Below are 19,151 nucleotides of genomic sequence, written 5' to 3'. Positions count from 1 at the left end.
CTTCCTCTCCAAACGCTTCACCAACTTTGTGTCCCTCCTCAGGACACTCTCCACTAGCTTTATGTCCTTTTTATCCTGTGTCCCCAGCCCTGCACACAGTGAATGCCCCAGGTGAGGCCAGAGCAGAGTGGGACAATCCCCTCCCTGCCCGGCTGGCCGTGCTGTGCTGGATGCACCAGGACACGGGTCCCTCTTTGCTGCTAGGGACACCGTTGGCTCATCTTCAACTTGTCGCTGACCAGAACCCACAGATTGCTCTCCACAGAGCTGCTCTCCAGCATCTCATCCCCCAGTCTGTATGTACAGCCAGGGTTGCCATGTCCCAGGTGCAGGGTCACCTCAGCACAGAAAATTGTGGCCCCAGGGCCACCAAGATCACCTCAGGGCTCAGTATGGCAGCCCTAGGGGCACCAAGATCACCCCAGGGCTCAGAATGGCAGCCAGAGGTGGCAAGATCACCTCATGACAAGACAGACTCTCCCAGGTGCAAAATCTGGCACTTGCCCTTGCTGAACTTCATGCAGTTCGTGATGGCCCAGTTCTCCAATTTGTCCAGATCTGTCTGCAGGGCCTCTCTGCCCTCCAGAATTTTGACAGCTCCCCCCAGTTTTGTGTCATTGGTGAACTTACTAAGCAGTCCTGCAATTTCTGTCTCCAAATCATTGATGAAGCCATTCAAGAGTGCTGGCCCTAAGATGGATTATGTGATTACCCTGCTGTATGCTGGACATGGTGTCAGTAGGTCAGAGAGGTTCTCCTGCCCCTCTGCTCTGCCCTGGGGAGACCACACCTGGAATCTTGTGTCCAGTTGTGGCCCCTCAGTTCCAGAAGGACAGGGAACTGCTGCAGAGAGTCCAGCGCAGGGCAACAAAGATGCTGAAGGGAGTGGAGCATCTCCCGTGTGAGGAAAGGCTGAGGGAGCTGGGGCTCTGGAGCTGGACAAGAGAACACTGAGGAGTGACTCATTAATGGTTATAAATATATAAAGGATGAGTGTCAGGAGGATGGGGCCAGGCTCTTCTGGGTGACAACCAATGATAGGACAAGGGGTAATGGGTTCAAACTGGAACACAGGAGGTTCCACTTAAATTTGAGAAGAAACTTCTTCATGGTGAGGGTGTCAGAGCCTGGCCCAGGCTGCCCAGGGAGGTTGTGGAGTCTCCTTCTCTGTAGACATTCAAACCCGCCTGGACACCTTCCTGTGGAACCTCAGCTGGGTGTTCCTGCTCCATGGGGGATTGCACTGGGTGAGCTTTCCAGGTCCCTTCCAACCCCTGACATTCTGGGATTCTGTGATTCAGTGACTGCATTGGGATTCAGGTGCTTGTATGAAATAACCACCAAGATATGGTGACTTTTGTTAGGAAAACCTGCAGAAATGTACAGCAAAGCATATTTAGGAGTGTTCAGAATTGTCTATGATGAATTTAAGACACTATTTCTCAAAGTTAGTTTGTGTTGTGAAAGGCTAACGTGCTTTGAGGCCGTTCCACAGTGCGTAGCTAAACCAGGTTGTAGCGGGGACGACAGGACTCTGCAGCATCATGGTTTTGTGTCTGAAAGTTATTGAAAGATCTTGAATTACCCTTTTGAAAACCAGGCTCTGCTGCATTGTACAAAATGCCAAGGAGAAAGGTTTCATATATTAACATTTAATTTTAAGGCATTTTATAGAAACTACAGCATTATTGCTTTTCAGGAATTAGATGTGAGCAGCCCCTTACAACACTTGTGTTACAGTATGTGGATGTTTGATTTATGGCTCCCTTGGGTATGTTACGGATACTTTGCTTTTTCTTTTAGATTTGTTAATGTTAGCACTCAAGAGTGTACATTAATGCTTAAAACTGCGTAGTCAGCAAAAAGATGCACCTTCAGTATTTAATTGTATGACTTTTACGTCAAAACTCTTGCTAAACATTTTGTTGCAAGATAGAGCTCCCAAGGCTTTAAATTATAAAGGTTTCTTTCAGCAGCTTGTTCAGAGCTGGTACACATAACCGAACATCTGGTTGTTATCAGGACATTTTCACTTCGTTAAAAACTGTAAATGCATATGGAGGAAAAATGAAAAACTGTGATCTAGTTACATCACTGTTAAGTAGCACCCTATGGTGCCACTAGAAGTGAGTGGATGTTTCTATTATGTTCCATAATTTTCCATAGTTAAAAATGGTTTTGGTTGCAATCTTAGTCATTAATACTTCCGAATTTAAATGGTAGCAATGTTTTGACTCATTTAAGGGTGCTTGCTATGTTTCCTGGGAGCTTAAAAGTCAAAGGTAGGAGGAAGAAGGGTGATAAAATTCATTATAAAGCTCTACAGAATCATTGCGGCGTAGGAATGATGCCATGTATAATGAGATGAGAAATATTTAGACTTTTTTTCCTTGCTAATTGTGAGCAGTGAAGAGGTTAAGGACTGCTTTCTCTCCTATTGTTTTTTTCTCCTTTCAAAACAACTGGTCGGAATAGTGCTTTTTAAAAAAGGACCATTCAGGGAACTTTATCAGGGTTGTAAAATGGTAGCTCCAGTATTTGAAGAGCTATTTGACTTCAGCTTTTTTGGCAATTTTGCCGCATCATCAAAGGGAAACTTCCATCTGTAGAACCGCAGGTCGACGCTGGCAAAAATGTCCAAACTGAAAGAGATTTGTGTTACTTCGCTTTGAAGATCCTCAGAGTTTCAGACTGTTGTGCTCTGTGTAGGAGGGATCTCATGAGCACAAAGGGAGTTTTATTTGGTGGTGCAGCAAATAAAAAAAGATATTTATTAGCAAGATTTTCATCATTGGTGTTATATCCTTTTCTATTTCCTGGTGGCACATGAGTGGCCTCTTCAGTGTCTAAAGCTGCTAAGCAGCAGAACCTTTCTCTGTATCACATTCTTCTTTCTGTTCTAATTCTAATTTATTTTTTATTTTAGACTTAGATCGGTGTTTCTCTGTGACCTGTCTTTTCACTGGGTGAACTTTAACTTACTTTCAGCTTGTGAAAAGCTTTATAATCACAGAGCATAGTGCTGTTTATCATATACCGTGCTGTATATTCAAGCTCCTAATAATCCGCTTTCTCTGTCGTGGTTTTCAGCCGTCTCTTGTGTTCATATTTGAATGGTAAGGTTTTTCTCTGAGATTCAATGGACATTACTTACAAGACTTGATATGCAAGGTAAATACGGAAGAATATAGATTATCTGTGCAACACTTAAATTCTAGATTGTTTGTAATATTTTTAGTTTCTAAAGGGAAGAGCTCAATGCCAGTGAGGTGAAAATGGACACAGCCACATGATCTCAGTTGGTTTAGGAACAAATCTGGGAATAAAAGGTCTTGAATCCAACCATCATTTTAATCCTTTAAATAACTCCCATTAGAGTATTTTCATCTTTGGTTGTTTTCTCACTCTTTCTGTCAAGAATACACAGTGTGGGGGAACGTGGTAGGAAATGTCAGGGATGCTCTGAGCCTCCAGTTGGTGTTTATTGAGTGTCCCTTTGGGACATCTCCCAAACATTCGGAGTCGGCCGTAATGAGCACCATGCGCTACCGGCTGCCATGGTGCCGTCAGGGGGTGTAAAATTAGGAGCGATTCCAAGAGGAAAGGTTATGTTCCCTCGGAGTTGTATCCTGAGACTGATAACCAGATACTCTATTTGCTTTTCAGTTTTCAAAACTGATCCTGTTCTCTCTGGTGACTCCTCTTTCACCTTTCTGGTGGGTCCTCAGGAAGCAGGGAAATGAAACCTGGTTCCTGTATGATTTGAGAGTTTTTCTGTATGAATCAGACCTTTTGGCAGCTCTCCTAAATTAGAAAATTAGTTACCTTTTAACCTTTTAATACTCGGAGTAGACGGCTCTGGCTGGGTGAAAGTTCAGGATAAGATTTAAATGGGGAGGGGGTTTGGTCTGGTGGTGTGAGGTGAAATTCAGAGATTTGTTTCTGACCATTCAGCCTCCTTGCTCTGGAGGTGTGAAACAATTTACGAGCTCTCAGCCTGTTTGCTAAGGTACAGGATTAGCTGCATTTCATTGAGTAATTAGCTGCATTTCATTGAATGGTTAAAGCGTTCACAACAGCACATACCTTCAGAGCGGTGGTTGGCATTCCTAGTTGAGATTTTCCTGTACACAGAATGTTCCAAAAAGAAGGACCCAATTTCAAATTGAAATTACTTTGGAACTGGGTCCATCTTTTTCAAACACTCCATATTGTCTCTGTGCTTCGTCTCAGTCCCTTATTCTGAGCTGTGTCTCTCGGAGGCAGGGAACAAAGCCGAACGATGTGGTGAGTGCAGAAAGCAGTTCTGAGCAGTGCTTGGCGTTGGAGAGAAGCCAGCAGTGGCAGGATGGTGATACAGGTACATTGTTGAACTTGTCAGCAGATGACACCAATAGAAGGTCGACCCCAGAGTTTCAAATGGAAAAAACAGGTGCCAAGACACCGGAGGTTTAACAGGACCATACTTCTTGTTCTGTGGGGGGCAATTGCGTCATTTAGAAACAGTCGTTACACTGATACCTTCCCCTTACTAATTTAGATGCATAAGCTGCTGGTAGCATCAGACTGCTGCAAACTGCTCCTCTTACTTCTACTGGAGTCGAATATAGAAGAGTATTTTGGGTTTTGTATTTTCCCCACAAGCCACGTTTGACAAATGACTTTGCTATTATCATCTTCATGGCATCACAGAACAGTTTGTGTTGAAGGGCCCTTCCCAGCTCCCCCAGTGCCACCCCTGCCATGACAGGGACATCTTCACCAGCTCAGGTTGCTCAGAGCCCCGTCCAGCCTGGCCTGGGATGTCTCCAGGGATGGTTCAGCCACCACCTCTCTGCCCAACCTGGGCCAGGCTCTCACCACCCTCAGGGACAACAATTCCTTCCTCATGTCCAGCCTGAATCTCCCTCCTTTAGTTTAAAACCATCACCCCTTGTCCTATCGCAACAGGCCCTGCTCAAAAGTCTGTCCCCATCTTTCTCACAGGCCCCTTTTTAAGTCTGGAAAGGTGCAATAAGGTCTCCGCGGAGCTTCTCTTCTCCAGCTGAACACCCCAACTCTCTCATCCTGTCCTCCCAGCAGAGCTGTTCCAGCCCCAGATCATTTCTGTGGCTCCTCAGGTCCATGTGTCCTGTGCTGAGGACCCAGAGCTGAGCTGGATGACCGTTTTGACCATAGACATTTTTATTTCAGACATGTAGTGCAGTATCAGCATGGTGAGATATTTGAAATAACTGTCTGTAAAAGGAACAGGTGAAATTTTGGTTGAGATCAAACAGACAGTACATGCAGTGAGATAGATGGTCCGTGTGGTTCTCCAGCCCCAAACACCTGAAGGTTGATACAAATAATAAATCAATAAGAATGTATGCTCCTGATGGAAGACCAGAAGAGAAGTGATATCCTTTCCAGTTTGTATCCTGGAAGAACTAACTAGTTACTTAAAAATTTCTTCTAAATCAGTACATTTTTCAGGATAAATGCAACGCTGCTTTAAAACTTCAAAGAGGAGCCTGACATCTCTGCTATCTACCTGACAAAAGAGATTGAGACAGAAAGTATAGCTGACTTATTACAATTTTTATCATTTGTTTTTAGTGGGTTTATTGCTTAAGGATTACTATAATCCAAGTTGTACATGGCTTTTAAATTTAAAAGCATTCAAAAGCAACGATACCAGATCATTCCAATGAAAGGAATCCCTTGATGTATCAACTGTTTCTTGTTGAAATGTAAATACTAAACAATGTGTTAAATATATACATGCACTTATGTCATGCTGGCATCCAGAAATCTCACATTTTTTGTCTCAAGTCATCATTCTCTGAGGAATTAATAATTTAAGATAATCACAGGTACACAAAACATCTTTTTTGCTTTAGAGCTTAAATGTGTATATGTAAGATTTTGTTGCCAAAAATCAATTTTAGCTTGGGTGTCACATGCAAGAACCTGGATCTGTTAAAGAAACAGGCGCTTGCTTTGTGTCCCTGTGTAAGAAATGTGATACCAAGGAGAACAACTTCTCTTAATAAGGAAATAACCCAAATACAGGAAAGAAATTAATGCTGTGATTTCTACAGTTCAGTCTTTGCCAGATTGTTCCATCATGACAGAATGTCTTAAAAGCAGGAAAAAAAAATAAATTTAAAAAAAAAAAAAATATATATATAATATATCTGTTACCTGACATGGGAATATATCCTCCAATGGGAAGGAGAGAGAGAAAAAGAGGAAAAAAAAAAGTGAGAATAACTATTGAAATCTCCAAATGAGAAAATCCATAGGGAAAAAAACCCCCACTGTATATGTATATATGTATGTATGTAAAGACCTGTATATGATTTGACGCATTGTTCTTGGGACATGAGCTTTATCTGAGTTCTGTGGATATTTTATTTTACAAGATGCTTGGGAAGGAAATAAAAAAAATCCCACAGAAACTCAAAACATTGTGCAGTTTTCTGAAATAAACAGCAAAATAACTTTGACATGTAATTGATACATGAGTTCATTATTTCTAGTTTCCTCCTTATCTGCAAGCAGCCAGTTTTCAGAGGAAGTTGGAGATCAGCATAAATTCCATGTCAAGTCATTCTGTATGACCAATAGCTTTAAATTAAAAAAAAACCAAAATTCACAAACAAACCCCCCTATTCTGTAGTCGCTCAATATAAATAAACAGTATTTTCTTTGAAGTTAAAAGAGGTTCTTGATGGTTCTTTTGACCCTTTAGAAATGCTTAAGTTTCAGAAAAATGTACATTTGACCTGCAGCTTTATCCTTGTGCTGAGTGGTTGTGTTTGTGTCAGAGCAGATTTAATTTGAACAGATTTTACAGATTGAGGAGAAATTTTCTGCTGTGAAATGTGCCCCAACTGGGTTTGGAACAGCAAGAAAATGAGAAGAACTCACTAACTGGAACTGCATGAATTTAGCTTTCTTTTTTTTTCTTTTGGAGTTACATAAGGGTATTGAAAGCAGATTTTTCTTCCCCAAAAATTACTTAATACATTACAGCAGCCTCTTTGTTTATTTCTTTACACTGAATCTTATAAAAAATATAAAAGAATTTTGTAATGTCCCCTCCAATTTGCCATTACGCTTGTATGGTTTGTCAGAAAAATAAATAAACGAATGATTGAGACAGCGAAAAAAAACAGACTGAACTCTGAAATTTGGTTCCAGTGACCCAACTGGTTCAGATGTTGTAGCATCTCATGAATTCAGCCTTTTGGTTTATCAGCTCAGGCTTGGAGACATTATTCTTGGTAATGATAACCTCTGATTTTTTTTTTCTCTGTAGCTAAAATGTATTTTTTCCAAGTGTTTATATTTTTTTTAAATAGAAAAATATTAGTTTGTTTGTTTGTTTTCAGGTTAGAATGTTGATATTCAGTATATCTAGCTCTTCCCTGGATTTCTTGGGATGGATTTGGGTAGGGGGTTGTGAAACATCACAATTTAGAAAGGGAGCTGTTCCTGACTTATCCTTAGGTCTGGCTTAAATGAGCTTGCAGTGGAACCAGATCCCAGTGTAACCTCTGGCCTGACATAATTGTCATTAATTATTATCAGTAATTAGCATTTTAGACCATCCAACTTCCTCAGCAGTGGGCAAAAAGTCAGATAACTCGCACAGACTCAAAAGGAATAAAGTATACTTCATGATTTTAAGGAAGAATGTTATTCAAGCAGTGTCTCTTCCTGGTGTATAACTTAAAGTATTACAAATTCAAATGCTTAAACCGTTCCTTTCAGAAACATTTTTGTATCGAGGTGATGCGGTTCTGTGGACAGCGATACAGGACGTTATGTTTCCAGTTTGCTCTTGGCTTTGAGCAAATAACAAGGACTTTACTCAAACTCTGGCCTAGAGCTATTGCCGAAGAGCTTAACTTAAACTGAGCGTACACCGTGATGCTTTAAACTCTTTTTTTCCTCATATTTTACAGTAATTTGTGCTATTTACAGCACTTCTAGAAGCATTCTTGAGAATATTGAAGTATTTGAGTGTGCTAAAAATCAGAGTGGTTTCTGCTCAGTGAAATCCTCTTCTTTTTTGTAAGGACAACACCAGTTCTAATCCTGAGACTAATCAAGTATTTTACCCCAGCCAGTCTTCTCTGTAATTAATTTATTTTGTTTCAAGAGAGATTGCGCTATAGTTTTAAAGCTGTCATTATTTGAAAGAGCACTTAGTTTTTATACTTGAAGAATAAAATATTTGGAAAGTGACGATGTGGCAAAGATGAACTTCGCATCCCTGCTTAAACACATTGATGCTGATTTTTTTTTTAATTAAATAGAGATACTGTAATATCTTTGAATTTGAGAAGTATAAATAGATTTTGAATTTCCTGTATGTCCCAGGTCAAAACCCCCTTGATAGCGGATGCAGGACACCTGTGTTGTAGCTTAATGATACTGGATTTTGAAGCGTATTGTGGGAATTAAATAGTAACAGTGGTGGAAAAATTAAAAATATCTTTCTGATGGATGGCAGGATGGGACTGTGTCACCAAATTAAATATCTCCTTAGTTTTGGAGGAGATAAAAATGGTCCTTGGTTGAAGGCAAGAATGATGTTGGTTTGTGTCCAAGTTATTTCACTGTGTTTTAAAAGGTTTCGTGTCGTGTGCAATTTATTTCTGAATAAGAAGGCAAATGCAATTTTTCTCCCTCTTTTAAAAACAGGTAACAAAATCATTGTGGGAACAGAAGGGACAAAATATCCCAAATAGTGGATCTCTCTCATTCATTTTGCTGCACAGCGTTTCCTAATTAACCTGAACCTAATGAGCTTTGCTAAACTATCTGGCGTCAGTATTTAATTGTTGCCCATTCTTTGGGACTGGCTGTTGTAATATCTTGAGACTTTACACTTCACTGTTACCTCAAAAATCCCTTTTAAAACTGAACCGTATGTAGTATCTTGCTGTCCTGCGCATTTCTTACGCTTAAGCTAGAATTCATGTTTTATATTCCTGTCTTAGGGGCCCACTTTTCCTGGCAGGTGGAGATGGACATTTGCCTGACCGAAAACAATATTTTTCTGACAATTTTATTTAACAGGACAAAGGGTACCCTTTTGAGATATCTCTATTATTTTTAGAATAAAGCGGCGTCTGAAAATTGCACCTGGAATGTTCTGGGCAATACCTCAACATTTTTTACATTGTCTTGTCTTTTGACATATATATTAAAAAAATGCTTATGTCAAAGAAAAACAACCCGTTGTTGGTATAAAGTGATTCTGGGTTTCTTGAATATGTAGTTTGTATGTTCCCAGATGAAACTAACTGTACAACCTCAAGTGAAGCTACCAAGTGTTCTTGGAAGTCTGTTTGTAAACAAACCCACTAAATTAATCTTTATTTTTCCTTTTTTTTTTGCCTGTAGGGATATTACATACAGCATTTCCTTGGAAGCGGTGACAACTCTCATTGTCTTCCTCTCCTGCCAATTATTCCACAAAGAAATTCTCCGAGAGAGCATCATCCACAAATACCTGATGCACGGGCGATGGTAGGTCTGATCACTTGGACCAGACAATAGAAACAATTACATACGTTTTGATAGAAAACTTGTTCTGCTCGAAGGAAAACAGAATACAAAAGTGAACACATAAAGACTGGAAGGTTTTGGGTTCAAATCCCGCAGCCCTGACTTCAGTAAAACTATTTTGGAAACTATTTTTAATTTTTTGAGGGTAATTTCTTTACTTTTACTTTGCAAGATTTGTTTTTAATTCAGTTAAGCATCTTTTACTGTAGTGTTGCAGTCTGGGGAACCAGCGTATCCCAGAAATGCGAGTGAGCCTTCTTGCAATATAAATATTGGAATAAAATTTTGTAATAAAAGTTTAGAATAAATATAAATAAATAGCTGCCTGTTGAAAGACTGAATAAGTGCTACTCTTGAGTTTTAAGCTCAATAAGAGAAATACCTAGCAGGTGATTAACTCAGTTGTGTAATATTAATACCACTTGTTCTGGTGATTTGGTTGTTTTGTTTAAATGCTTGGTGACTTTTATATATTTTTCTCAAGTGACTATTCGTCCTCTTTCTACTTCAAATTCTGGATTTTTGGGAAGTGTTTCTATTACTTGGTTTTCTGAAATTCCTACTAGGTGTAAGAGAGGAGTAGGGCCCGAAACTCCAGAATGGCAGGGTGTGGGGTTTGGTGGTACTTAAACTTCTGAACCCAAGAAAATGAAGGTTTGAGGCAAAACGAGAAATATTTGGAACAAGAGTCAGTAGGGGTAGGTCTGAATTGGGAGTAGCAGGTACCTGCTCTCTTTTATGTTCATTTATTAGATGTTTTATTGTTTTTTGCAACTTGGCCCCAGCTGTGCACAAAGCTGAAAATACTGGGGGCAGATGGAGAAATCCTGTTGTTACCTGTTTTATGTAACCAATGCATGGAGTGAAAACTAAACAAATATAATTTCTCTTTCCCTTGCATACATATTTTTCCAGTTGTGTCTTGAAGTAAAAGAATACGATTCCGCAAGTGAAGTGATTGATTTAAAAGTAGGATTGGAAAAGGAAAACAAAAATAGTTCCCCTGATTCCCGCTATTGAAGGGGCTTTTGCTGAATTCTTAGCATGGGCAACACGTGGATGTTCTTTCCTTTTCCAGGCTTTGTTGTGCCGGGTTTTGCCAGTCAGCTCAAGCTGTTTTCCTTTTCTTTCCAGTGTCCCTTACACCAGCAGACTTGTGAAAACTCTACTTTATAATTTCATCAGACAAGAGCGGAGCCCTCCTCCTGGCACCCACGTCTTTCAGCAGCAAACCGATGGGGGAGGACTGCTTTACGGAATCGCATCTGGGGTGGCAAGTGAGTCTTACTTTCTCTAAATTCTGCTTCGAACCTCACAAAATATTGGTTTTTATGTGACTTCTTTTCCAAACGCACCTATAACCTGTCTCTTTTCCAACAAGTGATGCTGGTGTGCAAGCTCAGGGTAGAAAAGCTGCCCACAGAAATACTTTTTAATGTATATTTTATTCTTTATAATTACTCGGTGGGTATGTTACCTGCTCTGTGGCTCTGCTTGAGCAGAAGGTTGGATTAGATGCTCTCAAGAGGTCTCTCCAGTCTCAAGGATTTTATGTTATAAGGGAATGGCCTAAATAGGAATTTTTATAACATACTGTGGTGTTTGCCTTTTCCTGTAGGCTTACTAATGTTTTTTTCCTGAATAGTGTGATTAGATTCTGACCTTTTGTGGGTGGACTGTTTGCTATAGAGAGAACTTACCTGAAGATTATGCAAGACTTGATGCTGGTTTTTTTGTCAAGAAAAAGGTTTCTCATGTTTATTATGCTATACACTGTGTTTTGGTTGGTGGTTGCTCTGTTCCTCACACCAAGTGGGTTTTATTGGTGTGCGTATTACATATAAAAGTCCTTCTAAAGGTTTTTCTTTTCTGTATAATAAGAAACATACATCTACATTGCTAACAGTAAATCTATATTTTATTTTCTTTTTCCCTGATAAACGGGACAACACGTTGCAGATCAGTTGTTCTCCATACTATTTATTTTGCTCTTTCATGAAATCCATTCACAGGCAGCATCCCTAGGGGAATATTAACGTTCAGACTGCACATGCTCTGCCAGCAAACATTTTACAACATGTGACAGTTTCTGTGGATCTCCTCACGGAGGCAGTAAAAGAACATTTCTCTGGAATTTGATGCAGCGGAACCCAAAGACTTCGCTGCTTTGCCTAAGGGGAGTTACACGCAGCTCCAGGTTAGACCTTTGCCATGGTAAACGCGTCAGAAAACCTTTGCTTGGGTTACAGTTGATTTAAACAAAGAAGAAATTAATTAAATTTTTCCCCACAACGTTTTTATTCAACAGTCTCGCCAGGTACATTCCTTTCTTTCGCTAGAGAAAATTGCTCTTCAGTGTTTTTCTAGAGCGGTTTTCAGTAAGTGGTTTGTACTTCTGCTGCGTGTTTCGATAGCTCTGCTACCCAATGGTTTTATTCTTCTTGGTTTGAATCTCTCTAGTCACCCATAGGCAACAAAGCCTTTTTTTCTCTCTTCTGGTGACTTGATTGATTTGTAAATTCCACCCAAATTGCCAGCACTCCTGCCTTGCTCTGTACTTCCTCTGATCTCATATCTCCCCGTGTCTTTTTACTTCTTGTGTATCAAGTTGTCTTAATGCAAACTCTGAAGATTTCAGCCTCCATCTGTTCCTGTCTCTTCCTCCATGTCCACCCCCTTCCCTCCTCTTGAACTGTCCTCTTAACAACTCTCTTGGCATACGCTTATTTTGTTGCTTCTTTCGTGAGTACATGAAGTGCCATCTCATTTAAAGCTTTCAGTAAAACAGCCTTTATAAGGAGCTTTTGAATGACCAGCCTGGGATGTGGGTAGAGTAAATGGCATATTTGCATCATGTCTCTGAATTCACCCTTTGCAGTCCCTTATTTTATGTAGGATCAGATACACGGGTAGAGCACAATATAGATTAGAAGACACCAACACAAATTGATGGTCTGTCGTGGAACAAAAACAAGTTTTGAGCAATGAACAGATATGGAAATCTTAGATGTGATTTTTGTTATATTTTGGGTATTTTGTAAGTTTAACAAGATAAGAATTGAAAGAACGGAAGAATTGAAAATCCACTTTTACGTTGCTCAGTGTCTTAAATTCCACGTAATACTTACAATAAGTTTACTGAAAAAGCCTAAGTATAATCTATTTAGGATGAAAGGAGACAGATAGGAGCCTCGTTTTAAAAATAATTCCATTTTCAAACAAAATTTTGAGGCCTAAGATAATTATTGTATTAATTTGAAATTATTTAACTGGATATCACAGCCATCTGTGTTACCGTGTGTTACATTTTGCATATTTTGTAGCCACAGGACAGCAGAGCTCAAGAAACCATTCCAGGCACTGTATTTTAAATGCACCCATCTTTTCCTTCCTTGTGATTGAGCAGGAGTGATAATTATCCATGATGTGAGAAGATCACCATTTCCCACAGTTCACCTTCTGCTTCTCATCCTTCATAGCGTGTTTTTTATTTACTTCTTTTCCTTTTATGAGCCTCCTTAACCCTGGAACCGTTCAGCCACCGTCCTCACCCCGGTTACTTCTCCTTGATTTGGCCTTTGCTTGCAAATTATTTACACACGAGTATGTTTCTCCATCCTATATATAAAAATACCTCGATTAGAATGATATATGTGTGGTCCTCCAGTAGTTAAATAAACAATTGTGGGTTTGGAATGAGGAGGGAAATGCTGATATTTTAGTTTTGTAACTTCATAAAGGACGTTCTCCTGGACTGAGTCAGCTTTGCTTTATCTTTGCAGTCTTTTTTGTGCAAAATAGTTCTCTTTGTGCTGGCAGATTTGATGGTGCATCCCTGATGTGTTGTATTAGAGATTAATTTTTCTTCACAACATACATTGAACCCACTTTAAAAAATATTTGTTTGTTTTCAGTCCCCTCCTCTTTATTTTTTTGAGTATTTTCAGTGTTTGCTGATTCATGGACCACAGTTAACCCCGTGGGCAAGCAAAATTTTTTAATTAGTCTTTTGATTTCTTGAAAAACTAAATTCTTACTACAGTGAGGAACTGCCAAACAGATGATTTGCTAGGGCAGGAAAATGTTAGTGCTACTCAAGAATCTTGCAAAATAAGTCAATTTAAATTGTTTCATTTGAAATAGTTGATCCGGTTGATACTTTGATATTAAAAAACCCGACACTTTAAAGCATCTTGTAGAACTTAGGAGTTACTGCAACAGTAAGATCTAATTGATGTTTAGGTGATTACAGATGTAATAGGTACAAGGTTTACCTGTAAGAAACTAATGATTAATCTTCGTTAATCACCTACGCAATCATCATAACTAATCTGACTCACAAACGTGCTGTTGTAGCACTAATGTAAATTGCAGAATTCTGTGTATAGAGGTCAATAATGACTCGTTTGCTCACGTTTGTACTCGTTGGTTGGAACTAGACAAATATTCCTGACCATTACTTGCTTTTTATCATGTATTTATATACTTTGCATTAAGTCATTCAGCTGTAGTGTACTTGAAGGCATCTGATGGTCTGTGTTGTATATTTGCAACTTATATATACTATAGCTTATTTTTTTATTTTTTATGCTACGTTCTGGTTAATAGGAGCACTTGCATGGTTATCTTTGACTTCACTAGAGAACTGTGTAGACATATTTAGCATTTTGTCTTAAAATTGAAGAGGAAAAAGGTCATTACATAGTTGTGGTTTGTAATATCTAGATTAAAACTTATCAAAGTAGAGACACACAAAAAGCTACTATAACGATGTATCTGTTATTCCTTAAAATTCCACCAAGGTTTTTTTTTTTGAGACTGCAGATATTTCGTGCTGGTTGTTTCTACCTTCCAGAACCTTTTCATGATGTGTCACAGATCTGGTGTATGATCTCCTGTGTAACTACAACCTTGTCTGTCTCCCTGATGCTTAGTCAATGTTTAATTGCCTGTTTTGCTCACTTTTCTCCCGTTTTTATCTGTTGATCTTCTGCCATACGGTCTGTAACAGCGTCATCCTCTCGTCACTGTAATCATGGTGTTTTGACCTACCTGAATGTGAAGATTTATTTTGATAGCGTCCAGATTTTTAACCTTTCTCTGAGTTTCTCTAAAGATGTGTCTGACCTGGAGCAAAACACGTGGCTGCAGCTCAAGCCCATGCTCTTCAAGACCACGTAGGTGAATATTAAGGTGGTGTAGTTTTGGTAGGCTCAGTCTACAAAAGCTTCCTGACAAGCTGGGTTCTAGAGCAGCTTCATCTTGCCCTAAATCTGTGCTGTCTTGCCATGAGGACCAGGGGAGCCATTTTGAAATTGGGGTGAACTATTGCCAGAGCTGTCTGTGCATGTCTCCTTTGAGAATTTTATTGCCTTTCTTTCACGAGATAAAACTCATCTTCTGTCTTAACCACAGCAGCACAGAAAAACATTGCCTCTGGCATCAATCGCTGCAGGACAGAGATGGATTTAGTATCAAGCTCTTTCACGCTTCCTTTGACAGAAACTGTGTGGGGTGGTTGTTTTTCTTGAAATCTCCTTTATCTTTGTGATTTTGAATGGTGCGACAGTATAGAATGGTTGTACAGCAGCAGCACTTCTTAGCACCAGGTCCATGAAACTCTTGGAGTTTTCAATCACAAGGGTCTTGAAAACAGAAGAGTCAGAATATAATTATTATAAGAAATTCTTGATATGTTTCGGAAGCTTCACCAATGTATTGAGCCTCAAATTGCACCAGGCAAGGTTTAGATTGGATATTAGGAAAAAACTTTTCATGGAAGGGGTTGTGAAACACTGGAACAGGCTGCCCAGGGCAGTGCTGGAGTCACCATCCCTGGAGGGGTTGGAAATACACACAGATGAGGTTCTCGGGGACATGGGGTAGGTTAATGGTTGGACTTTGTGATCTTCAAGGTCTCCTCCAACCAAAACCATTCAGTGATCCTATACTACAAGGTCCTGGGCTTGACAGTTCTTGGAAGTTTTTTTTTTCACTCATTTGCGACTGGACAGATTCCATATTTCCTTTGGAATGGTAGTTGCTCCTTTGGACCCCTGTCCCTTGCCCTATACATGAGCTCCGTAGGGTACAGGGCGTCGTTGAGTGTGTACAATCCGTATTAATTGTATAGTAAGGCCTTGGTTCATGATTAGAGCTTCTGATTTCTGGCGTCATACAAATCATAATTAGAACCATGTGTTCCAGCTTGTTTACTGAGCGCGCTGCAGCAAATTTCACAAGGTGTGATGGTGATTTATCTCCCTGACATTTATTCTGATATTCCACAACCTTCAAATAACCCATTATAAAATCCAAAGCAAAACACCAAAACAAAAAAATCGCAAAACCAAACAAAAAAAACCCACCATACACACTACGAAAAACCCCCACCAAAACCATAAAAACCCCAAACAAACTTATTGGCTCTAAAGTGATTGTTTTTTTCTTTAATTCTTCAAGGGGAAATTGCTTGCTAAAGGAAGCCAAGAATCAAGCTGATACATTCTAACAAGAAAAGTTTTAAAACTTGATATTTTAAAAGCATGAGGGCCAGGAAAAAGGAATTTTGTGTTGGTGAAAAGGAGGCATTTCTTGCTTTCTGAACTCTTCATAGCTCTAGAGAATTACAGAAATTGAAACTGAGGTAAATACAAGAGTTATGATTACAAAATTTCAATAGTCAGTTATTTTAAAAAAGCATTATACTCAAGTCTTCCTTAAAATCATGGGAATTTTGAGTAAGGGATTGAAGGAAATCTGCACCTCTTCATATTATGATCCAGTATCAACAAATATTTTAATCTCCTACATTGCGTTTATTTTAGCAATAAATGTGAAAATGCTTTAAAAAGTTTGTAAACTGATATTTTTACTTTGTTTTTGAATGCGTTGCAAACCACAAAGAGGCTTGAGCATGACATCTCAGAAATGGACCAAAACTAAGAGATCTTAAACTTTCTGGTGATGATCGTTCTGGATAAGAGATACAAAGTATGTAGGGTTAATATGTGACTGAAAGGATGGGATTTTTGTACTAATATGTGATATTAAAGTAAGAACTGTGACTTAAGACATTTGTTCATCAGAACTTTGAAAATATCTCAGTGAACCGCTCAGGATGCGGTGGAAGCTGCGCTTCAGCTCGGAGTGAGAAATGCTGGTAAAACCCAACAAACTCCATTTGTTTTTCAGTTACTCCGCGTCAAAATTTGGTTTCAGGTCTGTCAAGAGGTTATATTCCTCCCAAGCTGCATTTGTTATTAAATTACACTTTTTTGTTGGTGAATTTTGTTTTTTCAGCTACTGGTCATGTCTGGAAAGACTGAAGGAATACAAATACTCATTAGTTAGTTAATTAATTAGTTAATTTTTCTGATATAGGGGTTTTTTTCCTCCTGTAGTCTGTGAGTGTACCAATTCTGTAAAGTTACTGCGTTATTTTGCATTTTAGAATGATTTTATTATATTATTATTTATGCATTATTGGTGACACTGGAAGCTGAAATAGTTCGTGTTTTCTCTTTAGTTTCCTGCTCCTTCCCAAGAATAACTAATGATGGATTTTTAACTTTTGTCTTTAGTGCATCTGCAGTGAAAAAAATCTATATTTTAACCCCTTCCTCAAGTAACTCCTGATGTCTGGTAGATTTTTTAACCATGGACAAGGTGAAAGAAGATAAGTTTATTCATATAATATCTATGATATTGGGCATAGAATGAACTACTGGTAGAAGCAGCACAAGTCAGTTGTGGGAATATTGTGTTGTGATCAAATTAATTCAAGTTCTGAAACAGTTTTATTTGCTTTACCAATAATTTTGGCAGGGATGTGGAGAAATTACTTCAAAGCTTAGAATTAATTAAACCAGCGTTGGAAAGGGAGCGGAATTTAAAAACTAAACCTAAGGAGTTTATTTTTACATTAGGGACACTCTAGGGGAAATTAATCAAAAATCAAGTGGATTAAGAAACACAATTTTCGCTGGTGCCAAAAATCAGATGAACTCTAAAATCTTCTTAATATGTAATGAAAATATCTGTGTGCGTTAGGATGTCTGTAGTTAAAAACTGGAGTTTTGCAGATAGATAGAGAAACTTTCTGCCTCAACTAGAATCCCAAATCTGTAATTTTTATTTTGTTACGCTACCTGTGTTTTTAGTTCAGTGTTGTTCTAATTGTGCTCAGTCTGTGAAGAGTACACTGAATTTGCATAGGGCAAGACAAAAATACTTTGGAGGATAAATGGACATAAAATCGTGATGATTTTTTTTTTATTCTGTAGTGAATTTTTAAATTTTTACATAGTACAACTGGAGCCACATTCCATCTGGATGTGGCTCATCGTGTATTTTCTCTTGGGCTTTGTATGTATGTGCTTGAGCACGTATTTGCAATATTGCCTGTATGGCAATGTTTGATATTTGAGGGTTGATTTCACAAATCATTTCATTTCAACAGTAATTTCACTTCAACAGCTATAGTTTCTAATTAGCAATCTTCACTTGAGAGGCAAAATATCCCTCTGTGATTAAGCAAAAAAAAAGCTTGGAAATATTTATTAAAAATTTCTATGTATTATAGTTGTTCTTTTTGTATAGACACATAAAGGAGAGAAGTTCTGCAAAGAATGATCTAAGATTTAATGAGGCCTTTGACTAAAATCTTTGTCTTAAACCACCAAAGACAAACACTTAATGATTATAAAATAGTTAATTTTTTACTTAATGTTCCAGAAAAGCCAATGGTAATTAAACATGTTCTGCCAGACTGTATTTCCAACACAAGTATGAAATTTTTACATAACCCAATAAATGGCTATTTTTCCTTTTGAACAAGCCATTGAAAACATTTTCCTTCTTTCTGCGAGTGCCTTCCCAGCCAAATCAGAGCAAAGCCAAACAGATCATGTGCTTAGCAGCGTATTAGGAGGAACTATTTTAACAGTTGCAGATTGAAATTTTATTTCCTTGTCCTGAAGCCAGTTACTATTGTTGAGTAATTTGGGATTTTTCTGATTGAATTTTAAGTTATCGGTATCTGGGAGTTGTAGTAGAGGTCAGTGAGCGTACATTTTTGTGACACTTGGGTTTGTTTGTCAGGTTTTTTTTGTTTTCAAGAGAATGGCATTTTCCAGAGTGACTCACTTTGGGGAAAGAAAAACACTATTAAAGAATGAAAGAATGTGACACCTTGAAATAGCCATCCTGGTGAAAAGAATGGATTTCCATTAATGAAAAAAATTTTCTGTATGACATGGAAATTCAATTATCATCCTTATAGGAAAGTGTGCGTTTTTGCTTCTCAGTAATTTGATTTTTATTGGTATTTTAAGTTTGCCCCAGGTCTGGAGCTTTGGTGCCTGCAAGCAGCTGGTTGTCACTGTCACGGGTGTGGGGACACGGCTCAGAATCAAGTGACATGCTGGGCTGCTGATGGGGAGGGCGCAGCCACCTTAGGCCAGGCTTAACGCCAAAGCTTCACTCTCATCATTCTGCCCTTAACTTATTGTAGGTAAAGTGGGGAAAGTGGCATTTTGTTGGTGTTTGCTCTGCTAAGGATGCTGGTGGCAAGTGTGATATGA

At 38.8% G+C, this 19,151-nt stretch overlaps 1 protein-coding gene across 4 annotated transcripts in view; it reads left to right on the top strand.

Annotated features, from left to right (window-relative positions):
• The window catches only part of DYM (dymeclin), a 183,663-nt gene that overhangs the window by 29,925 nt on the left and 134,587 nt on the right, over window positions 1-19,151 (top strand). For all 4 annotated transcript variants that reach the window (XM_071802758.1, XM_065860660.2, XM_071802757.1 and 1 more), the window contains exons 7-8: window positions 9,403-9,528; window positions 10,702-10,844. In XM_071802758.1, coding sequence (XP_071658859.1) covers window positions 9,403-9,528; window positions 10,702-10,844 — 269 coding nt within the window. The remainder of the gene's footprint in view (window positions 1-9,402; window positions 9,529-10,701; window positions 10,845-19,151) is intronic.

The sequence above is a fragment of the Patagioenas fasciata genome, chromosome Z, assembly GCF_037038585.1.
Source record: "Patagioenas fasciata isolate bPatFas1 chromosome Z, bPatFas1.hap1, whole genome shotgun sequence".
NCBI classification, from domain to species: Eukaryota; Metazoa; Chordata; class Aves; order Columbiformes; family Columbidae; genus Patagioenas; species Patagioenas fasciata.
This window is presented reverse-complemented; position numbering and strand designations above follow the sequence as displayed.